The sequence below is a fragment of the Trypanosoma theileri genome (genome assembly GCF_002087225.1).
Source record: "Trypanosoma theileri isolate Edinburgh chromosome Unknown TM35_Tth_36_V1, whole genome shotgun sequence".
NCBI lineage: Eukaryota > Euglenozoa > Kinetoplastea > Trypanosomatida > Trypanosomatidae > Trypanosoma > Trypanosoma theileri.
Genome location: NW_021639878.1, coordinates 39,622 through 62,364, shown reverse-complemented (window position 1 = coordinate 62,364; position 22,743 = coordinate 39,622). Strand labels below are relative to the sequence as shown.

The window sequence follows — 22,743 nt, the reverse complement described above, 5'->3', positions numbered from 1 at the left end:
CTGCTACGTGCATGCGTCATTCTTCAGCACGACCAGTGTAAAGAAGAGGGCAATTAGTGATCCAATGGTGATGCCAATAGATGCATACAAAGCCCCAATGTTCATTGCCATACTGCGTCTCTGCTTCCAGAGGGCGGCAATGTACTTGCGAGCCGCATGCAGCTCCTCTGGCTCACTGTCCAACACACCCACCTCTTGTTCATCGTCAGAAGCAATTAAATCTCCATCTTTGGCATTCTTCTGAGGGCCCTCTTCATCAGACTTCTTGGCGCTTTCCATTGAGCGGTGTCGGGTGACGAACTCCACAATCTCTCTCTCCTCATCCTCCTGCATTCTTTTTGTCTCTTCAAGGATGTTATAGAAGACATTCACGTACGAGGAACCACCCATCAGACCCACAAATATCATCCAGGCAAACAGGCCAAAGGCAAATTTGAGTTCACGGTCCGCATTATTGGGGTCAGACATGTACTTTATCTTCGCCTGTATCAACCAAGCAATGGCATTCAAGAATTGAATGATCGTCATAATCCACACGTAGCGGATACGGATACAGAGAAGGCTGCTGCGGGATACCAACACACCGAATTGGTAGCAGAACTGTGAGATGACAAACGAATTCTTCAGCCAGAAGCTCTCAGATACTTTAACTCCGCACGGGAAACTGAATGGTACCATCAGCTGTACGACGTACTCCGTAACGTACACGGCAGTAAGGTTGAAGTTGTTCCAAGCAGTAAAACGGTGCATTTCTTTGGCCATTGGCCATGTATCCCGCTTCCAGCGCGCCCACTTTCCAATCTGTGCGTTTTCGGGTGTATTGTCGGAGTCCAATGGTTCCACATAGTCATCACCCATCGCAGCCCGCAACTTCTCCCGCTCCATCTCTTTCAGACACTCAGGCTTTTCTTCCGGCTCTGGTGGAATGATGTCTGTCCACGGCATGCCCTTCCAGTTAGACATTGCCTTGTATGCGCACCGGCCGTAATCATCATCATCATCACCATCCACAGGTTGAGCATCCACCTCAGTAATGGATTTGTTGTTCGCGGGGCTCGTCGGTACGTAGAAAGGCATCTTGAGGCCAAAGAAGTAGAGCAACCAATATATAACCAGAATAGGTATACTGATCAGGAAAATATAAGAGTTTCTCAGGCCGGCAGAGGTCAATCCCAAAAAGGATAGTGAAGCAACCACACCAGAGAGCCCTGTTCCAGAGGACCAAGATCCAATCTGCAATGAAGGCATTCGTTCAATGTATCCAAGAAAGAGAGACTCGCCGTAGCAGCTCGCCATACCACCAAAGACCACACCAATGAGCGTTACAACAAAAGCCACCACATTCTTGTGGCCACCAATGTCCCACGCAAAACTCACGATAAGGAGTGCTGCAATTGCCACACCGGCCTTTATGGTTACACGGACATTGTAGGATAGCAATGGAAACACAAAGGCATTTCCAATGCGTGCGACAATAGTAAATAACACATTGGCCCACGTGATAAGCGCCACATACTTCTTCATACCATAGCTGTCAGCGATGGCGCTTGAGCCTGCGTGCACCAGGTTCCAGTGGAAATTATTGATGACACCAATACACCATACACAGAAGGAGTTACGTATATTGTGCTTTGCATAGAGGCGGCGCTCCTGTTCCTTGGCAGCATCGGTATTCATTACTGTTAAATGTGTCTTTGTTTTGTATCAAAAAATCCTTGATGCTTCGGGTTCCCTTTCTTTATTTCTATTTTCGGTGGACATATTATGCATAATACGATGAGAAAAGATGAAGAGAGAGATTCATTCAGAGAAAAATATGATGTCATTAGCACTAATAAAATAAAGAGGTTGAAAAAAAATATTTGATCTAGAACCATCTGGAACCATTAGAGTACGCAAAATGAAATGAGGACTAAAAAAAACAATATATATATATATATATATATATATATCATATGGCGATAAATGTGAAGTCTAGTTTACAACATAAGACCACAAATGGTGGAGAGAAACAGTAAAAACAAAGAAACCAAATACCCATACCATGCCGAGTAAATAACAAAAAAAAATACTTTCCTCAGCTCCAATTTATTTGTTATCGACAATTTAACACAGGAACGCGGACTTATCTTCTCCCGCTCCATCTCTTTCAGACACTCAGGCTTCTCCCTACGCTTAGCCGGGACAATGTTTGTTAACGGCATGCCCCCATCCTCTTAATCATTGCCTTGTATTTGTTCCCTTTTATGGGTATCATTTGCGGTTGTCGAAAACCATAAAAAAATAGTGTCCACACTAATTAAAGGACGGTTTTTTCAAGTATTTCGTAGTATGTATTATGTGACATCATACGATAGAGGATTTCATGATAATAACTATAAAATGACAGTTCAAACTGGAGAGAGAATGAGGCATATTTTCGTTGGTGACTGGGTGTGCCTTATTAGGAAGGGAAAAGAAAACGCAACTTTACCCTTCATCCGTACAGAAGTTATACTTTTTTTTTTCATCACTCTGTGATGGGGACATTGTAAACCTCTATTATCAATGCTACTAATAAATAAATATACAGTGTAGATACACCATGTACAGCGAAAAAAAAAAAAATACAATGCAAACAAATATATATATATATATATATATATATATATATATATAGGCCACCACTTCTTTGGATTCGTTATATTAGTTAATGACAGCAGACTAGATAGGAGCAATAGTTAATTTTTCTTCTGAAACTGCAATTGAACATGCTGGAGCCGGTTCCACATCACGGGTATACATACGTTGGAGTTGTACAATCGGTCGTGGCATCACATTAATGCCGTGTCCAGGTTTGTAGTAATACTGACCAGGTGAAGGATGGAATCCCCAACACATGACGTAATCTTCATCACGCATTTTAAACCGTAACCGTCTCCGATATGCTAAGAGTTCTTCCGCGGAAGGTATTCCTCCTGCTTTTCCCATACTCCCTCGATATTGTTCCTGTTCTTTCTGGTTAGGGAAGGTCATAAAAGGTACTATAGGGACGTGATGACTACGAAGCAGTTCACCGTATCGTGCCTGCCGATACTGGTCTCTCGCGTTCGCACGCCCTGTCCCCTTCGTTCCTGGATAGTCTTCATAAGAGACAAATGCACTATCACTTTCACTGGTGGGTATGACGATGAGACGATAGGCGAGGCGGCTTGGGTATGGCAGACAACCCGCTTCTTTTCTGCGCTGCAATTCAGAGGGTGTTGGTGGATCGACAATCCGAACAGTGCGGACAATGCCGCTGCCTAGTGATGGTTCCACAAGAGCCATGCGTTTTCTTTTTTTTTTTCCCTCTTATTCTTGTGTGTGGGTGTATCTGTTTTTTTGGAAGGTAAATACCACTAGTATTCACACAATAGTCTCAAGGTCTTTACTCTGCTTGTCCTGGTTTCCTTTGTGTGTTCTAATTAATAGATGTAATGAAAATAAGAAAGGAAAAGAAAGAAAGAAAGAAAGAAAGAAAAGTGTGACATTAGCCCTTTTCACATCGTTCCATAACCTGGAACATAGTGTGCTTTGGGGGAAAAAAAAACGTGCTATTGCGCAGGGAAATCAGGAAGAAAAGAAAAAAATTGTTGAATGATGGACTAATAGAACATACATGTGTTGTGCAAAAGGTCCTCCTCATCGCAAAACAACGTACTGAGGAGAAACCGCGCGTCATGCCAAGGAACGAAAGAAAGAAAAAAGCAAAAAAAAAAAGAAACATACAAAGAGGGACATTTGCATAAGAACTAGGTGGCAATACTACGGGTGAAAGAACGCCGAATCATAGAAGAAATAATATATATATATATATATATATATATATATATATATATAAGAAGGGAGGGGTAGTCTCTCCTTTTTTATTTCGTTTCCATGTGCAAGAAAAGGGGACAATAAGAAAAAGAATAGGAATGATGCAAAAGCAGCCTTTTGTCTACTCTTTTCTTATGAGCTTCTTTCTTAGAAGTGTACACACACACAACCAGAAAGAATAAAAAAAGGAAAGAAAAAGAGAGAGACAAATACATGTATCCACATATACTTTTTCTCATTCTTTTTGTTCCTTTATTTCTCTTTGACCCTCCTTCCAAGCGTATGAATACCCAACGTGTCTTTGCTAACCCCATATTTACATATATATATATATATTTCCTTTTACCACCTTTACTCAAGGTTTCCTTTTTTTTTTTCTCATTGGAGGGAAGAAAAACAAGAAGAGGGGAATCATAAACGTATACATTGAAACAGGAAGCCCTGTTTGAGGCTTTCCCATGGTGAAGAAGTAATATCTCTGATAGCGCACTGGTATAAAGTTTCCGCTCCCAAAATTTTGGAAACAGATCTGGTAACTCATTGATTGGCTTCGCCACCCACTGCTACGGTCTCATTCACCGAGGTGGAGCTACCATCCATCATCATCTGCATTACCTCCTCTGGTAGAACAGCATCTCCTTTAGAAAGATTCACAACAGAAGAAACATAGTAACTGGGTCTCCCCACAGTATGAGTTTTAGTAGTATCAATAGCTGGTGTCGCTGTCACCCACATCGCATCAAAAAGTTGGTGTGCCTTACCATCAATCATTTCGGTAGTTAACTCACCGTCCGTTCCCTGAAGGGCGTTGCTTGATGCAATCAACACTGGCGAGAGGTCATTCGTCAACCGCTGATCCATTGCTCCACGTTGTCTCCGTTCTTCTTGAGGTTCAGCAAGCAAAACGTACTTAATCTGTTCGTAGGTAGGACCAGCAGCTACGGTCATTGGCTTGGGTCCGGAAGGGGGTCGTTGTCTTGAGCTACCTCCACTACTGGATGTTGACTTTGTTGTTGCCCTTGTGGTGGTGGTGGTGGTTGCTGTTCCAGGCTTTGTTGCGGTTCCTGATGATGTTGCAGTTGTTGCTGCCGTTGTTGCTGCTGCCATTGCACTGTCGCTACCACCAGGTGTTCGCCTCCCGCCTCCTTTTCCTCCTCGGGCAGACGCTTTATTTAGTGGCGGGAGAAGCCTTTCAGACGAAGGTGGACGCGGGGGTCGTGTCCTTGATGAATGCTGAACTGGGACACGTTCACTAGAGGAATCTGCCTTATCAGGTATTATCACCTTTTGGGAGGGAATCTGTGGTTCGTATCTGTTCCCTCTGTGATCGATTGTTTTACTCTGGTCATTGGATGGCACTTGTTGGGGTATTTGCAAGTTACGAGAGGACCCCTCTTGTATATTGGAGGTGTTTTTCTGATAATTGTACATGGCCTCTTGGGAGCTATGGGATGCCATCTCATATGATAGTGGATTGTAACTATGGTTGGGGGATGTCTGTTCGTGATTAGGTGATGGTGGTTTTTGGTTGGAACGAATATGTGCATATACGGGTGGTGCTTGCTTGTAGTTGGTGTTGGTTTTCTGTCGATTACTAGCCATCGACCCTTGATATACAGAGCCTTTCTGTTGGGATGCAGATGATACAATTTGCTGGTAACCCGGATTTCCAGACCTTTTGGTTGAGTCTACTTGCCATTGTTGCCATTGTTGTTGTTGTTGTTGTCGCTGTTGTAATTGTTCTTGTTGTCGCTGTTGTCGTTCTTGTTGTCGTTCTTGTTGTTGTTGCCAGTGGTGCAGTTGTTGTTGCTGTTGCCATTGTTGCAATTGTTGTTGTTGTTGCTGCTGCCTCTGTTGTAATTGTTCTTGTTGTTGCTGCCGCCGACGCTGCTGTTGTTGTTGTTGTTGTTGTTGTTGTTGTTGTTGTTGTTGTTTAATGGGAGACTTCGCTCGATTTGTGATGGTGCGAGGTGTCGGCATCCCTCCATTCCCAGAGTAGTCTCCCGTATGTTGACTATCCTTCAACGTTCCACCCATTGTGGAGTTATAGTTTGGTGGAAGTGAAAACAACAATGGGTGTGGGTTACCGTAGAGTTGTCCAGCCCGCAGTAAAGTCTCACTTAGTGCCATTCCACGCAGCACACCTGGCACCTTCTGTCCCTTCTTCTTTCGAAATGCCTCATCCACTGCACCTGGATACGGTGTTGGATCCAGTCGCTCTGTTAACCTTAATCCTTTGGTCGCCTCACCACAGAAGGTGATGGTGAGATCACGGTGATACTTATCCAACGCACGACGTCTTGATTTAGTACCAGATTGCTGTAAATATCTTTCCATTTCCTCTTCTTCATCACGTGGATCTACTGGTCGTGGAGGGGCTGTCAGCATGGTGTGATGTTGCTTATAAACTCCATAGGAACGTAATACATCTCGCACATTTCGGTAGGTTGCGGTAACACTCTTTGTCATGGGATGATCACGACCCAGTAATTCCTGAGTTGCTCGCATAGCATTCTGAAATAGTACAGCTGCATTTGCATGTTCTGTTGTATCCTTCGTCAGTCTCGCTGTGTTGATTTGTGCCACCGCCATGTTATGCCAAGCAGCTCCCCAGAGGGCATTATTGTCGGATTTAGCAATCACAATACCGCCTCCCTGCAATGATCGAGATTCATCTCCTCCCACACCAGTACCAGTACCTCCGCTACTGGTATTATTATTCTTTTTCTCCTGTACAGCCAACGTCCGCAGCATATCAATCGTTTCTGTAGCCGCTGCTGTGGCTTTATCATACATGCCCAATGCATTATAGGCTGCACAGCTGTTAAGTGCCACAGAAGGAGAGGCGGTACCCCAAGTTTCCTCTAATTGTCGTGCCGCTTCAAAGTGACTAAGCGCCTGACGATGTTGTCCGCGATGGCACTCCACCACACCAAGATTATTAAGTGTAGTGGCGCGGAGTGTGTCTATCATTTGTTGGTTTTGTGGGGAAGTACGATTGTGTAGTTTCATATACGCCTCTGTAAGAATGGTTGTGGCTTCTTCTGGCATGTTTGCATTACATCTTTGCATGGCAAGTGTGTTCATTGCTAACACCTCGTGAAGGAGATTATCTTCGCTTACTTCCCGCAACTCTTCATCTGTGGCAGCCTGAGATACGGTGATGGGATTACCAAATGCATCCGCGCTTCCTAGGCGGTATTCCGGTTGTGCAGCTGGATCCTGCATATTCTTTTCGTTCTTTCTATTTTACTGTTTGTTGTTGTTCTTTTTTGGTTTCTTCGTACTCTACTATTTTCTTTCCTTTCTTCTTCTTTTTCCTTCGTTCTTTTTTTTTTTTTTCTTTTTGTTCTTTCTTTGGTGGATGATTGCTATAACTCACCCAGGTGTCCTTTATAAGTATCACCCTCTCTTTCTCCTACAGATGTTCTTCCTCTTCTTCCACTGAAGCAATATCAAGAAGATGATGATGATGATGGGAGTGAACTTGAAAGTAACAGAGTTGACAACCAGCCAGCAGGTTCACTTGTTTTGTTTCTCTCTTTACCTCCAGTGACTACGCTTTCTGTTTGGTTTTGTATACTGCTGCTGCTGCTGCTGCTGCTTTCTCTTCTTTAAGCTTGTACAGGGTAAACAAATAAAGAAAAGGAGAAAATAAAAGAAAAAGCAGAAAAGGAGTGGTTATTTCAATAGAGTATTATACGCCTTTCATTAGTACACCCAAACAAACACACACACAGAAGATATGACTTCTAATACTTATATGTATTAACACACATACAGGTCCATGTAAATACTTAAGAGAAACACAGACACAGACATACACATAAACCCAGACATATATATATATATATATATATATATATAATGGCAATAATGCCCTTCTCTTCATCTGGTTGTGTGGTATTGTGTGAGGATATGTGCGCATTGCATACAATTTGGTGGATCTTCTCAAGACGAACAAAAAAAAAAAAGATAAGGCATCTAAAGAGAATCAAAATATATATAAAATAAATAAAAACAAAAATAGTCAAGACGACCAACGTACTTGATTCCATCTCTGGGGTAAAGAAGATCACTCACTCATTTTCATATTGCACCCCTTTTTTTTCCTTCTTTTCTTCTTTCTCTAAACATTACTGCAAACTCACATCATACTTTCTATTCTTTCTTTTCTTCTTTTTTATTCTAATAGACACCAGAGTCGGACAAACAACATAAACATCCCCCACCATAGACTACACTCCCACCACTCATCCTCCCTCCTATATATATATACGTACAAAAACAAAAACTCATAAAAACATGTACGTATATTCAAATTTAAGGGAGGGTATAAGAAGAGATAACCGTATATATTGACTAGACGAATATGCATTTTGAATACACTATATCGCCGAATATCTAGGGCTTACATACCGCCGTCGTCTATTCCCTGGTGATTGTGAAACGGATTCTTCACATCGTTCAGTCTTGTTGCAACTAACACTGTTGCGGTTATTGGTATTACTGGTACTGTTCCTGTTAGGGTTCACCCGTTCACGAAGTGCCTCTACTTTTTGTTCCATCATCGTCAAACGTGATAACTTTGACCGACGCTCACGATCAACGCGAAGATTATCTGTTGCCCGTTGTGCCACTCGTGAGGCGAGTTCAAGATCCGCTTCAAGTTGTTGTTTCTTTTGGTTAATATCATTCATTTCAGTAGCATGGATAAAATGCATTTGTGCCATGGCAAGATCTTCTGCATACTTTTCAAGTACATCTACTACTTCTCTGTATTTACTGGCGTAGAGTTTTTCTTCTTTTTCCAACTGGGTCAATTCCTGTCGTTGCATATTTGTCTCATTCTCTAATGTAGAGATTTCTATTCGCATTTCACTAATTTTATGATCGCTGTAAAAATCTCCTTGTGTTAATTGCTGATCTAATGCCGCAATCGTTTCATCTAATCGCTTTACTTCCTCTAAATGTGTGTTGGCTACAGCCTCAGCTGCACGTGCTTCCTCCATCTGTACCGCACACTCTTCTTCCTCTTCCTCTATGCGTGCCTGAAGCTCTTTCGCTTGAGTTTCTACCTCCCGTGCAACCTCTTCACGAACACGTTCTGTTTCTTCAAGCAATTTATCAAATGTACCATCAACATCCGCCACATGTTCCGCGAGCCATTTATTGGCAATGAGGTAAAAATCATACACACCTCGGGCATACTGTTCCGCAAATAATCGTTCACGTTGCATTCGTAGTTCTTCTAATCTCTCTGCCGTTTCCATTAACCACTTGGGGGTATTGATGTGTACAAGCATGAGTACTTGATGAATGCGACTAATGGATTCGGCAAAGCGAAGAGCCCCACATGCGGGCTCATGTAGATCTGCTCGTCCACTTATAGTTGTAATGGACATAAGTGTAATGTATCCCACAAGTGCTGGTTCCAATAAAGATGTTAGTTTTGTCTGTTTAAAGCAAGGATCTCCACTATTTGAAAGACCAGCTACACGACGAACAGTTTCAACAAGATGACGAACTTCACTGCAGTATGGTGGACGAAAGGCGGCAACATCTACAAAAGTTATCGTTCCCATTGAACGCCTTCCAGCTGCATCCACTGGCGCATAGATTTGAAACTGTACAATACAAGAGGTATCCATGTGTTTCTTTACCGGTATTTGTACAGCATTAGGAGCGGATTCAAGTAACTGCATATGTGGTAATGCCGTAGGTCCGAGAGGTGGTGGAAACTCTACAATAGGCACAGGTTCACCAGTAACAGTCTCCAACATTTGTGATCCACGTGTAACGAATGCGGAGTGAGTTACAGTTGCGCGACGACCGTTATTTTCTTCTCCATCCCCTATCGTCGTTTTCGTATATCGTAGTAGATCTTCTGCAGTGAGTTCAATAATACCTTTTTCACTGTGATGTGGACTACCGTAGAGCGTCTGACTACGGCCACTTTCACATGGACCACTGACTAAAAATAAATAACTTTGCCCCGCCATACTGTTAGCCACGCAGGGTGCGATCAACTCTTGATAGAATGTATTAGTTGGGGTCGCACGATGTACACGTGTAACGTTAAATGACTCAGACCATGTGTCTGTCTGTGTATCCTTGAGACGTAGTGCCGTGTAACTGGAAGAGGTGGAGGTATTCTCAAGGTGAGACATGAGACGAACATGACTCTCAACATTTTTGAGGATATTCTTTACCACAGGTCGCGGTGATGTGGGCGTTGGGCTCGATGTCTTGCTAGACCGGTCCATTGTCTCACTGTAGTTCTATTTGTTCTCCCTTTTTTTTTTTTTTTCCACCCCCCTTTTTACTCCTCTTTTCGTTTTTATTTACGGTACTTTACACAAAAAAAGAAAAAAGACAAGAGTAATCGAACAAGAACAAGGAAAAGAAAAGAACAAAAAAAGAAACAGAGCAAGAAATAGTACTAAGAAATAGTGCAGAATTAGTCATGTCAAACCCAAATGAATGAAGTAGCATGTATACATAGATATTTATATGTAAATATATAAAAAAAAGGAATGCACGCAGATGTACATAAATGTACACAACAACATATCCCCCCTCCCCATCACATTGACAAATTGTGCGAACGGAGAAACCAAGTAAAGGTTTACGGAAATAAGCCAAGACACGACAACGCCAACACGATGCAGTCATATGGGTGCAATGAGTAAAAAAAAAATGAAGGAAAACAACTAAAAAAAAAAAGGGTAATAATAATAATAATAATAATAATAATAATAATAATAATAATACGTAGTACGTAGAGAAGGGGGAGAAATGGTGTGGTGAGACACCGCAATCTAGCAATAAGAAAAAAAAAAGTACTCCGTGACCGAAGAAAGAGAGGGGGTCTAGTAAAACAATGGTGTCTGGCTGTGAAAAAGAAATATTCCCAGATCATCAAGAAAAAAAAAAAAAAACAAAAAAAAAACGCTCTTCTGCCCCTCAAGAGACGGATATATAACCTTCGCTATCTACTATCGCTTTGTTAACTATGATGAATAACCTATTCGGCCAGTGGATGGTTGTACACGCTTTGGGGTAGTATTCCTCGTTGGCATTGAGAGCAAAACGGTTGCACCCAAACTGCGCCGTTTCTTTGGACGTCGAGCTACATCATCAGTAGTTTCCTCAACTCCCGCATCACTACTTCCTCTAGATATTCGACCGACTGTAACACTTAAACTACGTACCTTTCGTCTCTCTGTTCCTGTCGCTTTGGTTCGACTTCCAGTGATGCTACCTCCCCCTCCTGTACTCTTGTGTTGGCGTCTAAGAGTTGTGCTGTTACGTGATGGTATATGGCCCAAAATGGACACATCACGTGATGGTGGATGTACAGCACCACTTGCCAACGGGCTAGAATGATGGTGTGAGAGCCGAATACGGGAACTATCAGGAGTCCTTGGGTTCACATGAGTAGCATAAGAAATAGTCTGTGTATCATTTGGACTAAGAGCACCAGATGTATTATGAGACGCAACCGTTATAGGAGGAGCTGGTGGTGTAGAAGTTACAGAACTCGCAGCATGTGCAGTATGTGCAGCATGTATAGCATGAGAAACCGCACTAGGATGGCGGACGGATGATGTGGGAGTAACACTCAGTGTTGGTCGACTTAATGTTGTTCCTGCGCTACCTGTAGATGGTCGACTTCGTATTGTCGTTGGTGTTACCCATTTATCCCCTACCCCATGTGTACCTTGTCCACCCATACCAGCCGCCAATTGTGATATTCGGTGCTCCAGGTACGCACTTCTCTCTTGTAATTGTACATTATACCATTCCTCCATTCGTATCATCCGTTCTGCAACTTCTATAGCCTTACACTGAAGTACAAAAACATCTTGAACCTGAAGTATGTTTACACCCAAAACAGAACTGACCTCCTCTGCTCGACGCCGCAAATCAGCAGTTGAGCTACCGTCTTCTACGTTAGTAGCAATATTAGTATTAGTATTGGCAGTAGTAGTGGCTGCACCTGCACGTGGCGTCCTATGAGGTGAGCCATCACGAACGGCACGTGATGCATTCCTTGTGGAAGTGCGACTGCGCAAGGGTGTAGAGGGACGTATCTCCTGTTGCGACTTCCCACCATCCATATTTCCGTTAGTTGTACTATGTTCCCCGACTTTTCCACCACTATCAGTGATAATTTTGCTCATATTTATTGCAGGAATCATACCTAGAAACTTCAATGAACAATGACTCGACTGAAGGTAAACGTGATCAAAACACAAGAAGGTAATTAATCCCTCTTTTTTATTATAGGTTAAACAACAACACCTTTACTAAGAAAAAAAAAAAAAACAGCTAAAGAAAAAGAGCAACAATTTAATAAACGTACATTCCGCCCTCCAATCAGCGATAGCAAAGGATATATAAAGCAAATCATACACGATAAAACAAAAATCTACGCAAAGCAGAAAAAAAATCAGAGTATAAAACTAAAAATCAAGAAAAATATCAGTGGGCATCCTTTCACTTCTTACCTCCAGCCTTCTTGGCAGCGGGAGCGGCAGCCTTCACTGGTGCGGCGGCCTTGGCGGGAGCAGCAGCCTTCGCTGGTGCGGCAGCCTTAGCGGGAGCAGCGGCCTTTGCAGGGGCAGCGGCCTTGGCGCTCTTCTTGCCCACAGGGGCAGCGGCCTTCTTTGCAGCAGCGCTCGCCTTAGCGGCGGCGGCAGCGGCAGCGGCAGCGGCGGCATCATCGCGGCGGGCACGTTCGCGGTCCTTCTCGCGCTTCTTGAGCTCCTGCTTGCGAGCCTTCTGGCGGTGCTGCTCATCCTTGCTGCGCTTGGCGGCAAGCTGCTCAGCCAACTGGCGCTCCTTCTTCTTCTCGTTCTTCACCTTGTGGATGTGCTCCATGAGATTGCGCTTGTTACGGAACACGTTACCCTTGGCCTTGGTGTAAAGCTCACGGTAGATGTGGCGGTCGATCTTCTTCTCCTCACGGTACTTGCGGAGAAGACGGCGAAGAATACGGAGACGGCGCATCCACAGTTCCTTGCTTGGCATGCGAGCCTCGCGTGTACCCTCGCGGCGGCCAGTGCCCTCGTGGCGGCCCATTGCCTTGGCCTCCTTCATGCGGCGCCAGCGGGAGCGGGAGTGCACCTTCACGGGCTTGCACATCACAAGACCTTCCTTGATGAGCTTGCGCACGCTCTTGCGGGAGTTGGCGTTGCGGATCTCCGTCGCCTCATTGGGGTCAAGCCACACACGGTTGCGGCCACAGCGGAGAATGTCCGCGGCCAAGCGAGCCTGTAACTTCAGAGAGACCATCGTGCGTACAAAAGTGAAGTATGGATGCCTATATAACACAATAAATAGGAATAAAAAGGGGATAAAAATGTGAAAAAAAAATAATCAATAACAAGAGAAAGCAAGGTTTTTCTAATGGGATTACAAGTATAAAGCACAAATACAGATATTTTTTTTTTTTTTGGTTACATCGTGCATTGTAAATAGTGTAGTAAAAATGGTGTTTGACTTTTTTCTCCTTGTCATGTTCCCACTTCCCCCCATCTTGCTATGACCCAAGGAAAATTCTGTCTTCACACAACTTGAGAGTGTACATGAATTAAAAGCGCAACTAAAATTAATAATAATAATAATAATAATAATAATAATAATAATAATAATAATAATAATAAACCACTCCTTATCGCCATTCAAATATAGGCCTTCATGGGTTAAAAGGTGAGCAGTAGGGGCAATTTATCACAGAAAAAAGACCATGATCCATTATCATCACTCCTCCAAAAATGCTGCTAATGCCTTCATTTTATCAGACTTGAACTGTTCCTCCAACTTTTTGTCTATTTCAGACTGATAAGCATTTGCCACGTTCCGCCGCACACGTGCCTGTTGATGTCTTTCAGCAAGTTCAATAGGTATCACCTGTGTTTTCCCTGCCTCTCCTAATCCAAAGCGGCGTCGCATCTCTTCATTTAGTGCAGCCTCAATCTGCCGGCACTCACTCTTCTTTAGTTCTGTTGAGTCAAGACCCTTACACTCGCGCCGGTGATCACAGAAGATGTCTCTGTGAAAATACACCCCACACAAGTCACATTTGAAGTACTCTAGGTCCGCCGTTACGCTCGACATCGTCACTATTAGCCCTTTATGGTTGTGGTGATCAGACAAACTAAACACCTTCAGAGCTTCAAGAACAAAAAATAAAGAAAAGAAAAAAAAGAGCAAATGTATCTGCGCAATCGTCACCCCACCAAAAAAAAAAAAGAAACACCTCCCAAATCCCAATAAAAAAAAATATATATTACGGTAACTTCAATTTAAAAAGAAAAATATTGAAATAAAAACAACCTCTCAGTCCTAATGTACTTTTCACTTCTTGCCTCCAGCCTTCTTGGCAGCGGGAGCGGCAGCCTTCACTGGTGCGGCGGCCTTGGCGGGAGCAGCAGCCTTCGCTGGTGCGGCAGCCTTAGCGGGAGCAGCGGCCTTTGCAGGGGCAGCGGCCTTGGCGCTCTTCTTGCCCACAGGGGCAGCGGCCTTCTTTGCAGCAGCGCTCGCCTTAGCGGCGGCGGCAGCGGCAGCGGCAGCGGCGGCATCATCGCGGCGGGCACGTTCGCGGTCCTTCTCGCGCTTCTTGAGCTCCTGCTTGCGAGCCTTCTGGCGGTGCTGCTCATCCTTGCTGCGCTTGGCGGCAAGCTGCTCAGCCAACTGGCGCTCCTTCTTCTTCTCGTTCTTCACCTTGTGGATGTGCTCCATGAGATTGCGCTTGTTACGGAACACGTTACCCTTGGCCTTGGTGTAAAGCTCACGGTAGATGTGGCGGTCGATCTTCTTCTCCTCACGGTACTTGCGGAGAAGACGGCGAAGAATACGGAGACGGCGCATCCACAGTTCCTTGCTTGGCATGCGAGCCTCGCGTGTACCCTCGCGGCGGCCAGTGCCCTCGTGGCGGCCCATTGCCTTGGCCTCCTTCATGCGGCGCCAGCGGGAGCGGGAGTGCACCTTCACGGGCTTGCACATCACAAGACCTTCCTTGATGAGCTTGCGCACGCTCTTGCGGGAGTTGGCGTTGCGGATCTCCGTCGCCTCATTGGGGTCAAGCCACACACGGTTGCGGCCACAGCGGAGAATGTCCGCGGCCAAGCGAGCCTGTAACTTCAGAGAGACCATTTGTACAGAGAGACCTTTGATTATTTGTTTTTTTTTTATTTTGTAGTAGAAAAGAAAAAGGAAAGAAAAGAAGAAAAGAAAAAAAGAAAAAGGGATTTTTTTTTTTGTTTATTTCTGTTTTGTTTTGTTTTGAACATATAACTCTGAATTGTTTGAGCCACGAAGCCATTACACCCGACATACTCTTGTCCAGAGTAATGAGGTGGGAAAGAAATATATAAGGGCCGGAGGGCCACAGCTATCATTCGTTTATTGAGTCATATATTTAGCATAAATGACGGAACGCAGCGATTGTTTTATCGTGTTACTACAGACCATCACAAATAGAAAAAAGAGATGGAAGTAAAGAGAAACATTCAAAAAAACAAACAAAAAAAAAAACGCACGCCGAGGGCAATGAAGCAGACTAAAACTGTTTTATTCAGCTAGTAGAGAGACATCAATAAAGTCATCCTCATCTATATCGTCGTCGTTGCTATTATTCTTTACTTCTGTCCCTCTGTCACCCATGGTGTCGTTTCCAGCCCCATTGTTTATACTTTGCCGCCTTCGTAGTTCTGATTCAGCTCCCTCGTAATACAATTCATTAGAAAACAATTTTACGCGCGTAGATCCCTCTTTATTCTGAGATTCACTTGCAAATCGCAAGGAGAACTGCCGTACGGCCTCTTTTGCTCCTTCACGTGTCGCAAACTCAACGAAAAAGTGCACACAGTTCTCACCATCCTTTCCATAGTGTCGTTGTTCGTATACAAAGTATGAAACAACCTTGCCATATTGGCAACATTCCTCCAAGTAAAGAAGGGCAGTTGGTTTGGCACCATTTGCTGAGTCACAAAACACTGAAATATTTGGGGCAATATTGCGAAAGGCTAGAACAGTACGCCATGGTTGTTGTGGTACATTGCTAAGAAATTTGTGGAGTGGAAAATTTATTTTTTCATTATTTTTAGAGGAAACTTCTGTAACAAGTTGCCGCAGATGTGCCCGATGTGTGAGTGCCTCTGCCATATCCCGCTCCACATTATCTAACAGTACAAAGATTGGTTTCTGCATGAGGGAATTTGCAGTGGCGGCGAAAACACCCTGAAGTGTTACCAAGCTTTGATCCACACAAGCCAATTCATGAGAATGAGAAAGACACTGTACAACACTCCCATCAAATATCTGACCTGAGAGTTCATCTTCCAAATGTCGAATGAGTAGTCCTGCACGTGATGGGTGTCTGGCACCGGCGTTAATGGGTGTAATAACAGCCACGGTCTCATTTATACACCACGGTTTATTCTCGCCTGTGATATCTCTCGTCATCGGCCGGCAACCGTATGCCAATTGTACACTAACGACTGCTTCCACACACACTTCATCGGTTGCAGAGCATGATGTTGCCTCAAATCTCGACCAGAAACTCTGAGCAAGACGTCTTGTCTCTGTAGCGAAATCTTCAAAGGCACTCGCATCTAACAATAACCGTGAATGTGAAAGCGCATTGTGAATCACCAATCGAGGATATTGAGTTGAGGAATGATCATTACAAGTAGTTGCAGTAGCAACATCTGTATGATCATCATCATCATCATCATCATCATCATTTCGTCGTCTTTTGCGAGAATGATTATTTACATTTTCGCCATTTACTTTGTCCTGTTGTAGGTGTTCAAGTCTTAATGCGATACGAGACACATCCCCATTGTTTTTGCCATTTCCACGTCTTTCATACAACGCACGTAGCTTGGTAAAGAGTTCCGCTCCTTTTCTACATTCACCAACCAAACAATACATCTGAAATCCTTCTGGAAGTCCACTAACTGAGATAGTGTTAGTCTTATTTCCATTTTTATTCATTCCAGTCATATGTTTTAAAGGGTTTAATGAAGATCTTTTGTGCTCTGCAAAGAGTCTCCGTACCATTGGCCAATATCCTAAAGCATGTTGCAAGTCTAAATCTATAAGAACTAGCTGTGCAACAAAATCCAACGAGTATGGTCTCCACCGTGTGGAGGAGGCCGTCCAACGCGCGTCATCTGAAACTTGATAAAGAATCTCTTCAAGACCATCATGGCTAGCAAGAGGTTCCACTTGTGCCACACTTTCCCAGAGTGGCAAGGTTCCAATGACGATGTCAGCTCTTCTACCAGCGGGCATTGGAGGATAGGCTCCGAATAAATTATGTGTAACCAAATGAAGGGCCGCTCCAAAACGATCTACCAATGCGTATACCTCATCACATTGTTCCTTTGTGGCACAAAGGACTAACGCCTGAGGACCTTGATTATCTTCTAACATTGGTTGGTGTGAAACATGCAAAACAAGTGATAATGCCACGGCACAAAGGGTTTCAATTTTGGAACAACAGTGTTCAATGGCAACTCCAAGGTGTCCAGTATCAGTTGTTGAGGCCAACCTCTGACGTAGAGATATCTGTGAGTCAAGGGAATCTTCTGATAAACTCACACCAGTTCCACTCAGATCTAGTAATACATCTTCGCCATATAGAGCATGGAAATAGCAACTCCAAAACCAACTTCCGCCATATCCTAACGCATTATCATTTAATGGAATCATTTCTTTTAGTACTGATACAAATGACGGGGAAATATACTTTCCCAAAACATCCGATGAGGATATTTTGAACTGACGTACGCTCTGCACATCCAATAATGGAACGTCAGATCCATCACTAAGCGGAGGATCACATATTCTACGTATAACACCGGGCATTGGCACCGCGCTTCACTTCAGCTTATAACTCAGAGACATCGGTAGTTATTGAAAAAAAATGATTCCTCATAATTGCCTGTTTTAGTATTCATCATCATTTTTTTTTTTTAAGTTTTTGGGGGGCAGCACAGCATTGCTGCAAATTGTAGTAAAATTAATTAAAATTAACGAAAAAGAAAAAACATCAACGTAATTTACTCAGGTCCTCACGACCCTTTCAAACGCCACCGCACTCACACTACACAATAATCCACTCATACTGGTTCTCTCTCACGACCTCACGGTACACCCCTAATCGCCGCAACAAAAACAAAATAAAAAAAATTCAGTCACCTCTTTTCCCTACCACTCAAATTACTCAGAAAAAAACAACTAATGTGGCACTACAAACGACAAGAGTAGCAGAAAAAAACCAAAGAGATCGTATCCATGCGGCATCCGATAAGGATACATCATCCCCATTACCATTCAATTTGGCCACTTTAGCAGCAATAACAGCTGGTGCTGGTGTCAGTGCCGATGTTGACACTGACACATCTTTCTTCAGTGAGAAACTAACTGGACGAAGTCTGCTCTGTAATCTCATTCTAGAACTAGATCCAAACATAGTGGCACTACTCTTTAAGCTTCTACTATCGTTTTCCAACTCCTGTGACATTTTATATTGACTTACAGTAATAGCATTCTGCAGAGCTGCAGTTTTTTCTGGGTGAATGTACCTACAACGCGACCCGTAGGTGCAACGACCACTCATAAATTGAGCGCAAATTTCAGCACCAATACGTGATTTGGCCATTTTCTCGGCAAATCCAACCTTTTTCTTTTTAGCTGGCCCATTTCCAGGGGAAATAGAACGATCACCAAATAACCAAGGATGTGCTGAGAGCTGCTCCTTATACTTCTGTTCTTCTTCCTCCATATCACCAATCTTACGTAAAAGACCAAGATGAAATGGATTGTTAGCAGGATCAGGGCATGCAAGTGCATTGTATTGAGTTGCAAGACGTATATCCTCAGCATCCTGAGGGCATACCATTGTGTCGTCTAACCGAACAAAAAGAATGCTTGGGTTTGTGCAAACCAGACGAAATACAGCCTTGATGCTGGCATTTCCACCACGTGTGCCAGAAAGGTCCAATGCACGAATACATGGATGAACCTCCAGTGCCCGACATAGTGGAACAAGTGATGTGTCCGAAACGTCAAGGTATCTTATTTGAAGTGAGAGAATAGAACTGTTGTTCTTCAATGCAGCGCTAAAGCATATTAATTCATAGTCACCAAACCGCGAAAGGCCATCATAATCCTCCAAACTGACGCTTTGTACAACGTTCTGCACAGTTTGTTGAATGAGAATATTAATGTCCATACCCGGTTCGAATTCTTCGCATTCATACGCATTTAAAGCCTCCTCTCCGTCTTCACATACCTCAACTGAACATTCACTGCCAGAATCTGCAAGGTATTGGTCATACAGTGCCTTCTTCCGTTTGCTCTTCTTCTTCTTCCGTTTGCTCCTTAAAGCCACATTTGCGTCTGCCGCCTCCATTTGAAGTAATGCCGAACCATTGCTGGCCACAGAAGCATCAACATCAGCTCGCATTGCAGCTACCCCAATCAACAAATTCAAGGGGAGGCTGCTTACAACAAGAATAATGGAAGGCAAAACAACAATAGCAATAGCAGCAGTAAGAATAACAACAGTAACAATAATAGTTAAACATTAAAATAATAATAATAATAATAATAATAATAATAATAATAATAATAATAATAATAATAATAATAATACCAACAATAATAATAGCATTAGTTACAATAGCATTAAAGCTAGTAGTAGTTCCTATCAAAAACAAAAATAATTTATTCTTTATGGCATCACACTATATGAAAAAAAAATTACACAAAGCACAAAGTTCTACCGAACTTCTTGCGAGATATAATTCTACTTATTAATCCACCACGTCAACAAACAAAAAATATTATTATCTTTTCTTGTCACAATATCAAATAATCACTTTTCCTTTTACTTCATAAAACTTCATGACGCATAAACACATCCCACATACATTCTCGAAAATAAAACAAAATAAAGCAAAAAAAAGACATTCTTAACAATTAAAAACACCGAACAGAAAGAGCAGAAAAAAAAAAGAAACTTTATGACTGCACCACAGGAAAGTTCATCCAACCTTTTTCGTGGAGTGGTGAGACCAGATCCAAGGCTGGAGTGTCAAGAGAAAGACAGGAGGCAAAGAGTCTTGATGAGACGAGATAAGGATCAGCATCGCCAGCGGGTCGTCGATCTTCCATATACCCCTTTCTATCATTTGCAACAGAATTTGGAATGCGAATAGACGTCTTCCTCGTGCCAACTCCGGCAGTCACCACGTTCGGTACTGAGGTTTCGTGTTTTCCGGTTAAACGCTCATTGTTTTCGGGCCCGTAAAAAATAATATCCTTCCGAACCGTTTGCTTCAAACGCTCTACATAATTGTAAATAACGTCCAATCCGTTCTCAGAGCGCGTTGCCTGTGTAGAGAAATTGGTATGAAGCCCACTGCCGTTCCAATCACCTTGAATTGGTTTTGCGCGGTACTCCACGTCCAATCCCTCGTCCTCCAGAATCCTCAGCAACACCCAGCGTGCCACAGTCAACTGATCACCCATCTCCAGACCTTCACAAGGACCCACCTGAAACTCCCACTGACCAGGCGCAACCTCGGCGTTCGTGCCAGAGACATTGAGCCCCATCTGCAGACAAATCTCATAGTGCAAGTCAATGTATTTTCTCCCAGGAGCAAACGGGAACCCCGTCGCACAGTAATAAGGACCTTGTGGGGCTGGAAAACCAGTCGCCGGCCATCCATAAGGTCGCCCATCCTTCATTAAGAAAAATTCCTGCTCCATTCCAAACCAAGGATGTTCATTTGGTTTCTGCTCAAATATAAGGCGAGCCATGGCACGCGAGTTATCTCTTGTTGGTTCTCCAGATGGGAGATGACACTCAGCCAGCACAAGAATCCGTGGCACAGTCGTCGTGGGTCGCGGAAGACAGCAATGGTATGCATTAACGGGCTTCAGAATGATTTCTGTATCGGCGCCGTGGGCTTGGTTTGTCGACGAGCCATCAAAATTCCACAAGGGAAAAAACCCTTCAGCAAGAAGATCCTTGGGGTGTTTCTTCAGTTCCTCATCTGTTAAATACATCGTCCGGTCTTTGCTTCGGATATCATGATGAGAATCCCTTCCAGAAAGCCAAATATACGTTACCCTACAGCCGGTCTTCTTATCCACTGATCCTGACATTATGCGTGTGCCTTGGGAATCTTGTTAGAATATAAAAATTTAGAATACGAACCTCCGAGTTGCCTTGTCCTTTGACCTAAATGCCAATAAATACAGCAAAGGAAAAAAAAGAAAAAAGAAATATCCCATCCTTCCTTCACATTCAGGTTTAGATATATGAAAAATACACATACGAGAAAAACCAGGGCAGCAAAATGTAATAATACAAAAAAAAAAAAAAACATTTTTCTCACCACACCCCAAAACACCAAGAAAGAAAAATCCGGTCAAAATTAGACCAACAAACCCTTGTCCTACGACACGAAGAGAAAGACACTAGAAACATATTTCCAACACTAAAGAAAGCAAGAAAAAGAAGAGTCTTCTATATCGTGTGGCAAATGGTATAACTGTCCCTTATCCTAGGATTGTTCTTGGAGGGCAAAGACCTAGAAAATAGAGAAAAATACCTGCAGTCTGGGTCTGATATCACTACAAACCGTCAGGAAAAAAAGCTACCAAGACCCTTTCTTTCTACCTACGCAAAGTGATTGCTCCCAACAGCGTAGTCAGCTCTAATTACTGACCCAAAAAAAGTTTCTTGCCACTCCCATGTGTTCATTTTCTCACCCTAGTTAAAACAAAAGCAAAGAGCCCACACCAGGAAACCAGTAACATCTTAAACGTGGTAAAGGGGGAAGAGTTCATAATAGGGAAACGAATGCTCATTGATAAAGAGAAAATAAAACCAACCAAAGACATAACCAAAGAAACAGAGGAAAACACCAAGAATAAACAAGTTTTAGAGAGGGGGGAGATAGAAAGAGCTACACTAGGAGAGATGTATTAAATAAAACAAAATACCAGTCCCAAAATCCACAACAAATGTTAAAACTATTGACATATTGGTTTAAATCAGTTTATAGGGACTCATCCAACCTGCAAACGGCAGAGCCATTATAAGTTACAAAAAAAAAAAAACGGAATTTTACTAGTAGGAGAAGGTAGAAGTATAGATAAAAGAAAGAACCACATCCTCAGCATCCTGAGGGCATACCATTGTGTCGTCTAACCGAACAAAAAGAATGCTTGGGTTTCTGCAAACCAGACGAAATACAGCCTTGATGCTGACATTTCCACCACGTGTGCCAGAAAGGTCCAATGCACGAATACATGGATGAACCTCCAGTGCCCGACATAGTGGAACAAGTGATGTGTCCGAAACGTCAAGGTATCTTATTTGAAGTGAGAGAATAGAACTGTTGTTCTTCAATGCAGCGCTAAAGCATATTAATTCATAGTCACCAAACCGCGAAAGGCCATCATAATCCTCCAAACTGACGCTTTGTACAACGTTCTGCACAGTTTGTTGAATGAGAATATTAATGTCCATACCCGGTTCGAATTCTTCGCATTCATACGCATTTAAAGCCTCCTCTCCGTCTTCACATACCTCAACTGAACATTCACTGCCAGAATCTGCAAGGTCTGGTAATACAGTGCCTTCTTCCGTTTGCTCCTTAAAGCCACAATTGCGTCTGCCGCCTCCATTTGAAGTAATGCCGAACCATTGCTGGCCACAGAAGCATCAACATCAGCTCGTATTGCAGCTACCCCAATCAACAAATTCAAGGGGAGGCTGCTTACAACAAGAATAATGGAAGGCAAAACAACAATAGCAATAGCAGCAGTAAGAATAACAACAGTAACAATAATAGTTAAACATTAAAA

General features: G+C 43.1%; 12 protein-coding genes across 12 annotated transcripts; all 12 read right to left on the bottom strand.

The window, feature by feature from the left end:
• Window positions 1-3: 3 nt before the first annotated feature.
• TM35_000361280 (uncharacterized protein) lies at window positions 4-1,677 on the bottom strand (the record flags this gene model as incomplete). Its single annotated transcript, XM_029029313.1, has 1 exon — window positions 4-1,677. The coding sequence occupies one exon, from the start codon at window positions 1,675-1,677 to the stop codon at window positions 4-6; it is 1,674 nt and encodes a 557-aa protein (XP_028879334.1).
• Window positions 1,678-2,703: 1,026 nt separating this feature from the next.
• TM35_000361270 (uncharacterized protein) lies at window positions 2,704-3,309 on the bottom strand (the record flags this gene model as incomplete). Its single annotated transcript, XM_029029312.1, has 1 exon — window positions 2,704-3,309. One exon carries the CDS (start codon window positions 3,307-3,309, stop codon window positions 2,704-2,706), a length of 606 nt encoding a protein of 201 aa, XP_028879333.1.
• Window positions 3,310-4,377: 1,068 nt separating this feature from the next.
• TM35_000361260 (uncharacterized protein) lies at window positions 4,378-7,068 on the bottom strand (the record flags this gene model as incomplete). The annotated part of the gene is made up of 1 exon (XM_029029311.1): window positions 4,378-7,068. The coding sequence occupies one exon, from the start codon at window positions 7,066-7,068 to the stop codon at window positions 4,378-4,380; it is 2,691 nt and encodes an 896-aa protein (XP_028879332.1).
• Window positions 7,069-8,228: 1,160 nt separating this feature from the next.
• TM35_000361250 (uncharacterized protein) lies at window positions 8,229-10,106 on the bottom strand (the record flags this gene model as incomplete). The annotated part of the gene is made up of 1 exon (XM_029029310.1): window positions 8,229-10,106. One exon carries the CDS (start codon window positions 10,104-10,106, stop codon window positions 8,229-8,231), a length of 1,878 nt encoding a protein of 625 aa, XP_028879331.1.
• Window positions 10,107-10,853: 747 nt separating this feature from the next.
• On the bottom strand, window positions 10,854-12,044 carry TM35_000361240 (uncharacterized protein; the record flags this gene model as incomplete). Its single annotated transcript, XM_029029309.1, has 1 exon — window positions 10,854-12,044. The coding sequence occupies one exon, from the start codon at window positions 12,042-12,044 to the stop codon at window positions 10,854-10,856; it is 1,191 nt and encodes a 396-aa protein (XP_028879330.1).
• Window positions 12,045-12,342: 298 nt separating this feature from the next.
• Window positions 12,343-13,140, bottom strand: TM35_000361230 (putative 60S ribosomal protein L19; the record flags this gene model as incomplete). The annotated part of the gene is made up of 1 exon (XM_029029308.1): window positions 12,343-13,140. One exon carries the CDS (start codon window positions 13,138-13,140, stop codon window positions 12,343-12,345), a length of 798 nt encoding a protein of 265 aa, XP_028879329.1.
• Window positions 13,141-13,608: 468 nt separating this feature from the next.
• TM35_000361220 (uncharacterized protein) lies at window positions 13,609-13,965 on the bottom strand (the record flags this gene model as incomplete). Its single annotated transcript, XM_029029307.1, has 1 exon — window positions 13,609-13,965. One exon carries the CDS (start codon window positions 13,963-13,965, stop codon window positions 13,609-13,611), a length of 357 nt encoding a protein of 118 aa, XP_028879328.1.
• A 240-nt stretch (window positions 13,966-14,205) lies between these two features.
• Window positions 14,206-15,003, bottom strand: TM35_000361210 (putative 60S ribosomal protein L19; the record flags this gene model as incomplete). Its single annotated transcript, XM_029029306.1, has 1 exon — window positions 14,206-15,003. One exon carries the CDS (start codon window positions 15,001-15,003, stop codon window positions 14,206-14,208), a length of 798 nt encoding a protein of 265 aa, XP_028879327.1.
• A 417-nt stretch (window positions 15,004-15,420) lies between these two features.
• On the bottom strand, window positions 15,421-17,724 carry TM35_000361200 (uncharacterized protein; the record flags this gene model as incomplete). Its single annotated transcript, XM_029029305.1, has 1 exon — window positions 15,421-17,724. One exon carries the CDS (start codon window positions 17,722-17,724, stop codon window positions 15,421-15,423), a length of 2,304 nt encoding a protein of 767 aa, XP_028879326.1.
• A 358-nt stretch (window positions 17,725-18,082) lies between these two features.
• On the bottom strand, window positions 18,083-19,327 carry TM35_000361190 (uncharacterized protein; the record flags this gene model as incomplete). Its single annotated transcript, XM_029029304.1, has 1 exon — window positions 18,083-19,327. One exon carries the CDS (start codon window positions 19,325-19,327, stop codon window positions 18,083-18,085), a length of 1,245 nt encoding a protein of 414 aa, XP_028879325.1.
• Window positions 19,328-19,884: 557 nt separating this feature from the next.
• On the bottom strand, window positions 19,885-21,033 carry TM35_000361180 (putative glutamine synthetase; the record flags this gene model as incomplete). Its single annotated transcript, XM_029029303.1, has 1 exon — window positions 19,885-21,033. One exon carries the CDS (start codon window positions 21,031-21,033, stop codon window positions 19,885-19,887), a length of 1,149 nt encoding a protein of 382 aa, XP_028879324.1.
• Window positions 21,034-22,003: 970 nt separating this feature from the next.
• Window positions 22,004-22,405, bottom strand: TM35_000361170 (uncharacterized protein; the record flags this gene model as incomplete). Its single annotated transcript, XM_029029302.1, has 1 exon — window positions 22,004-22,405. The coding sequence occupies one exon, from the start codon at window positions 22,403-22,405 to the stop codon at window positions 22,004-22,006; it is 402 nt and encodes a 133-aa protein (XP_028879323.1).
• Window positions 22,406-22,743: the final 338 nt, after the last annotated feature.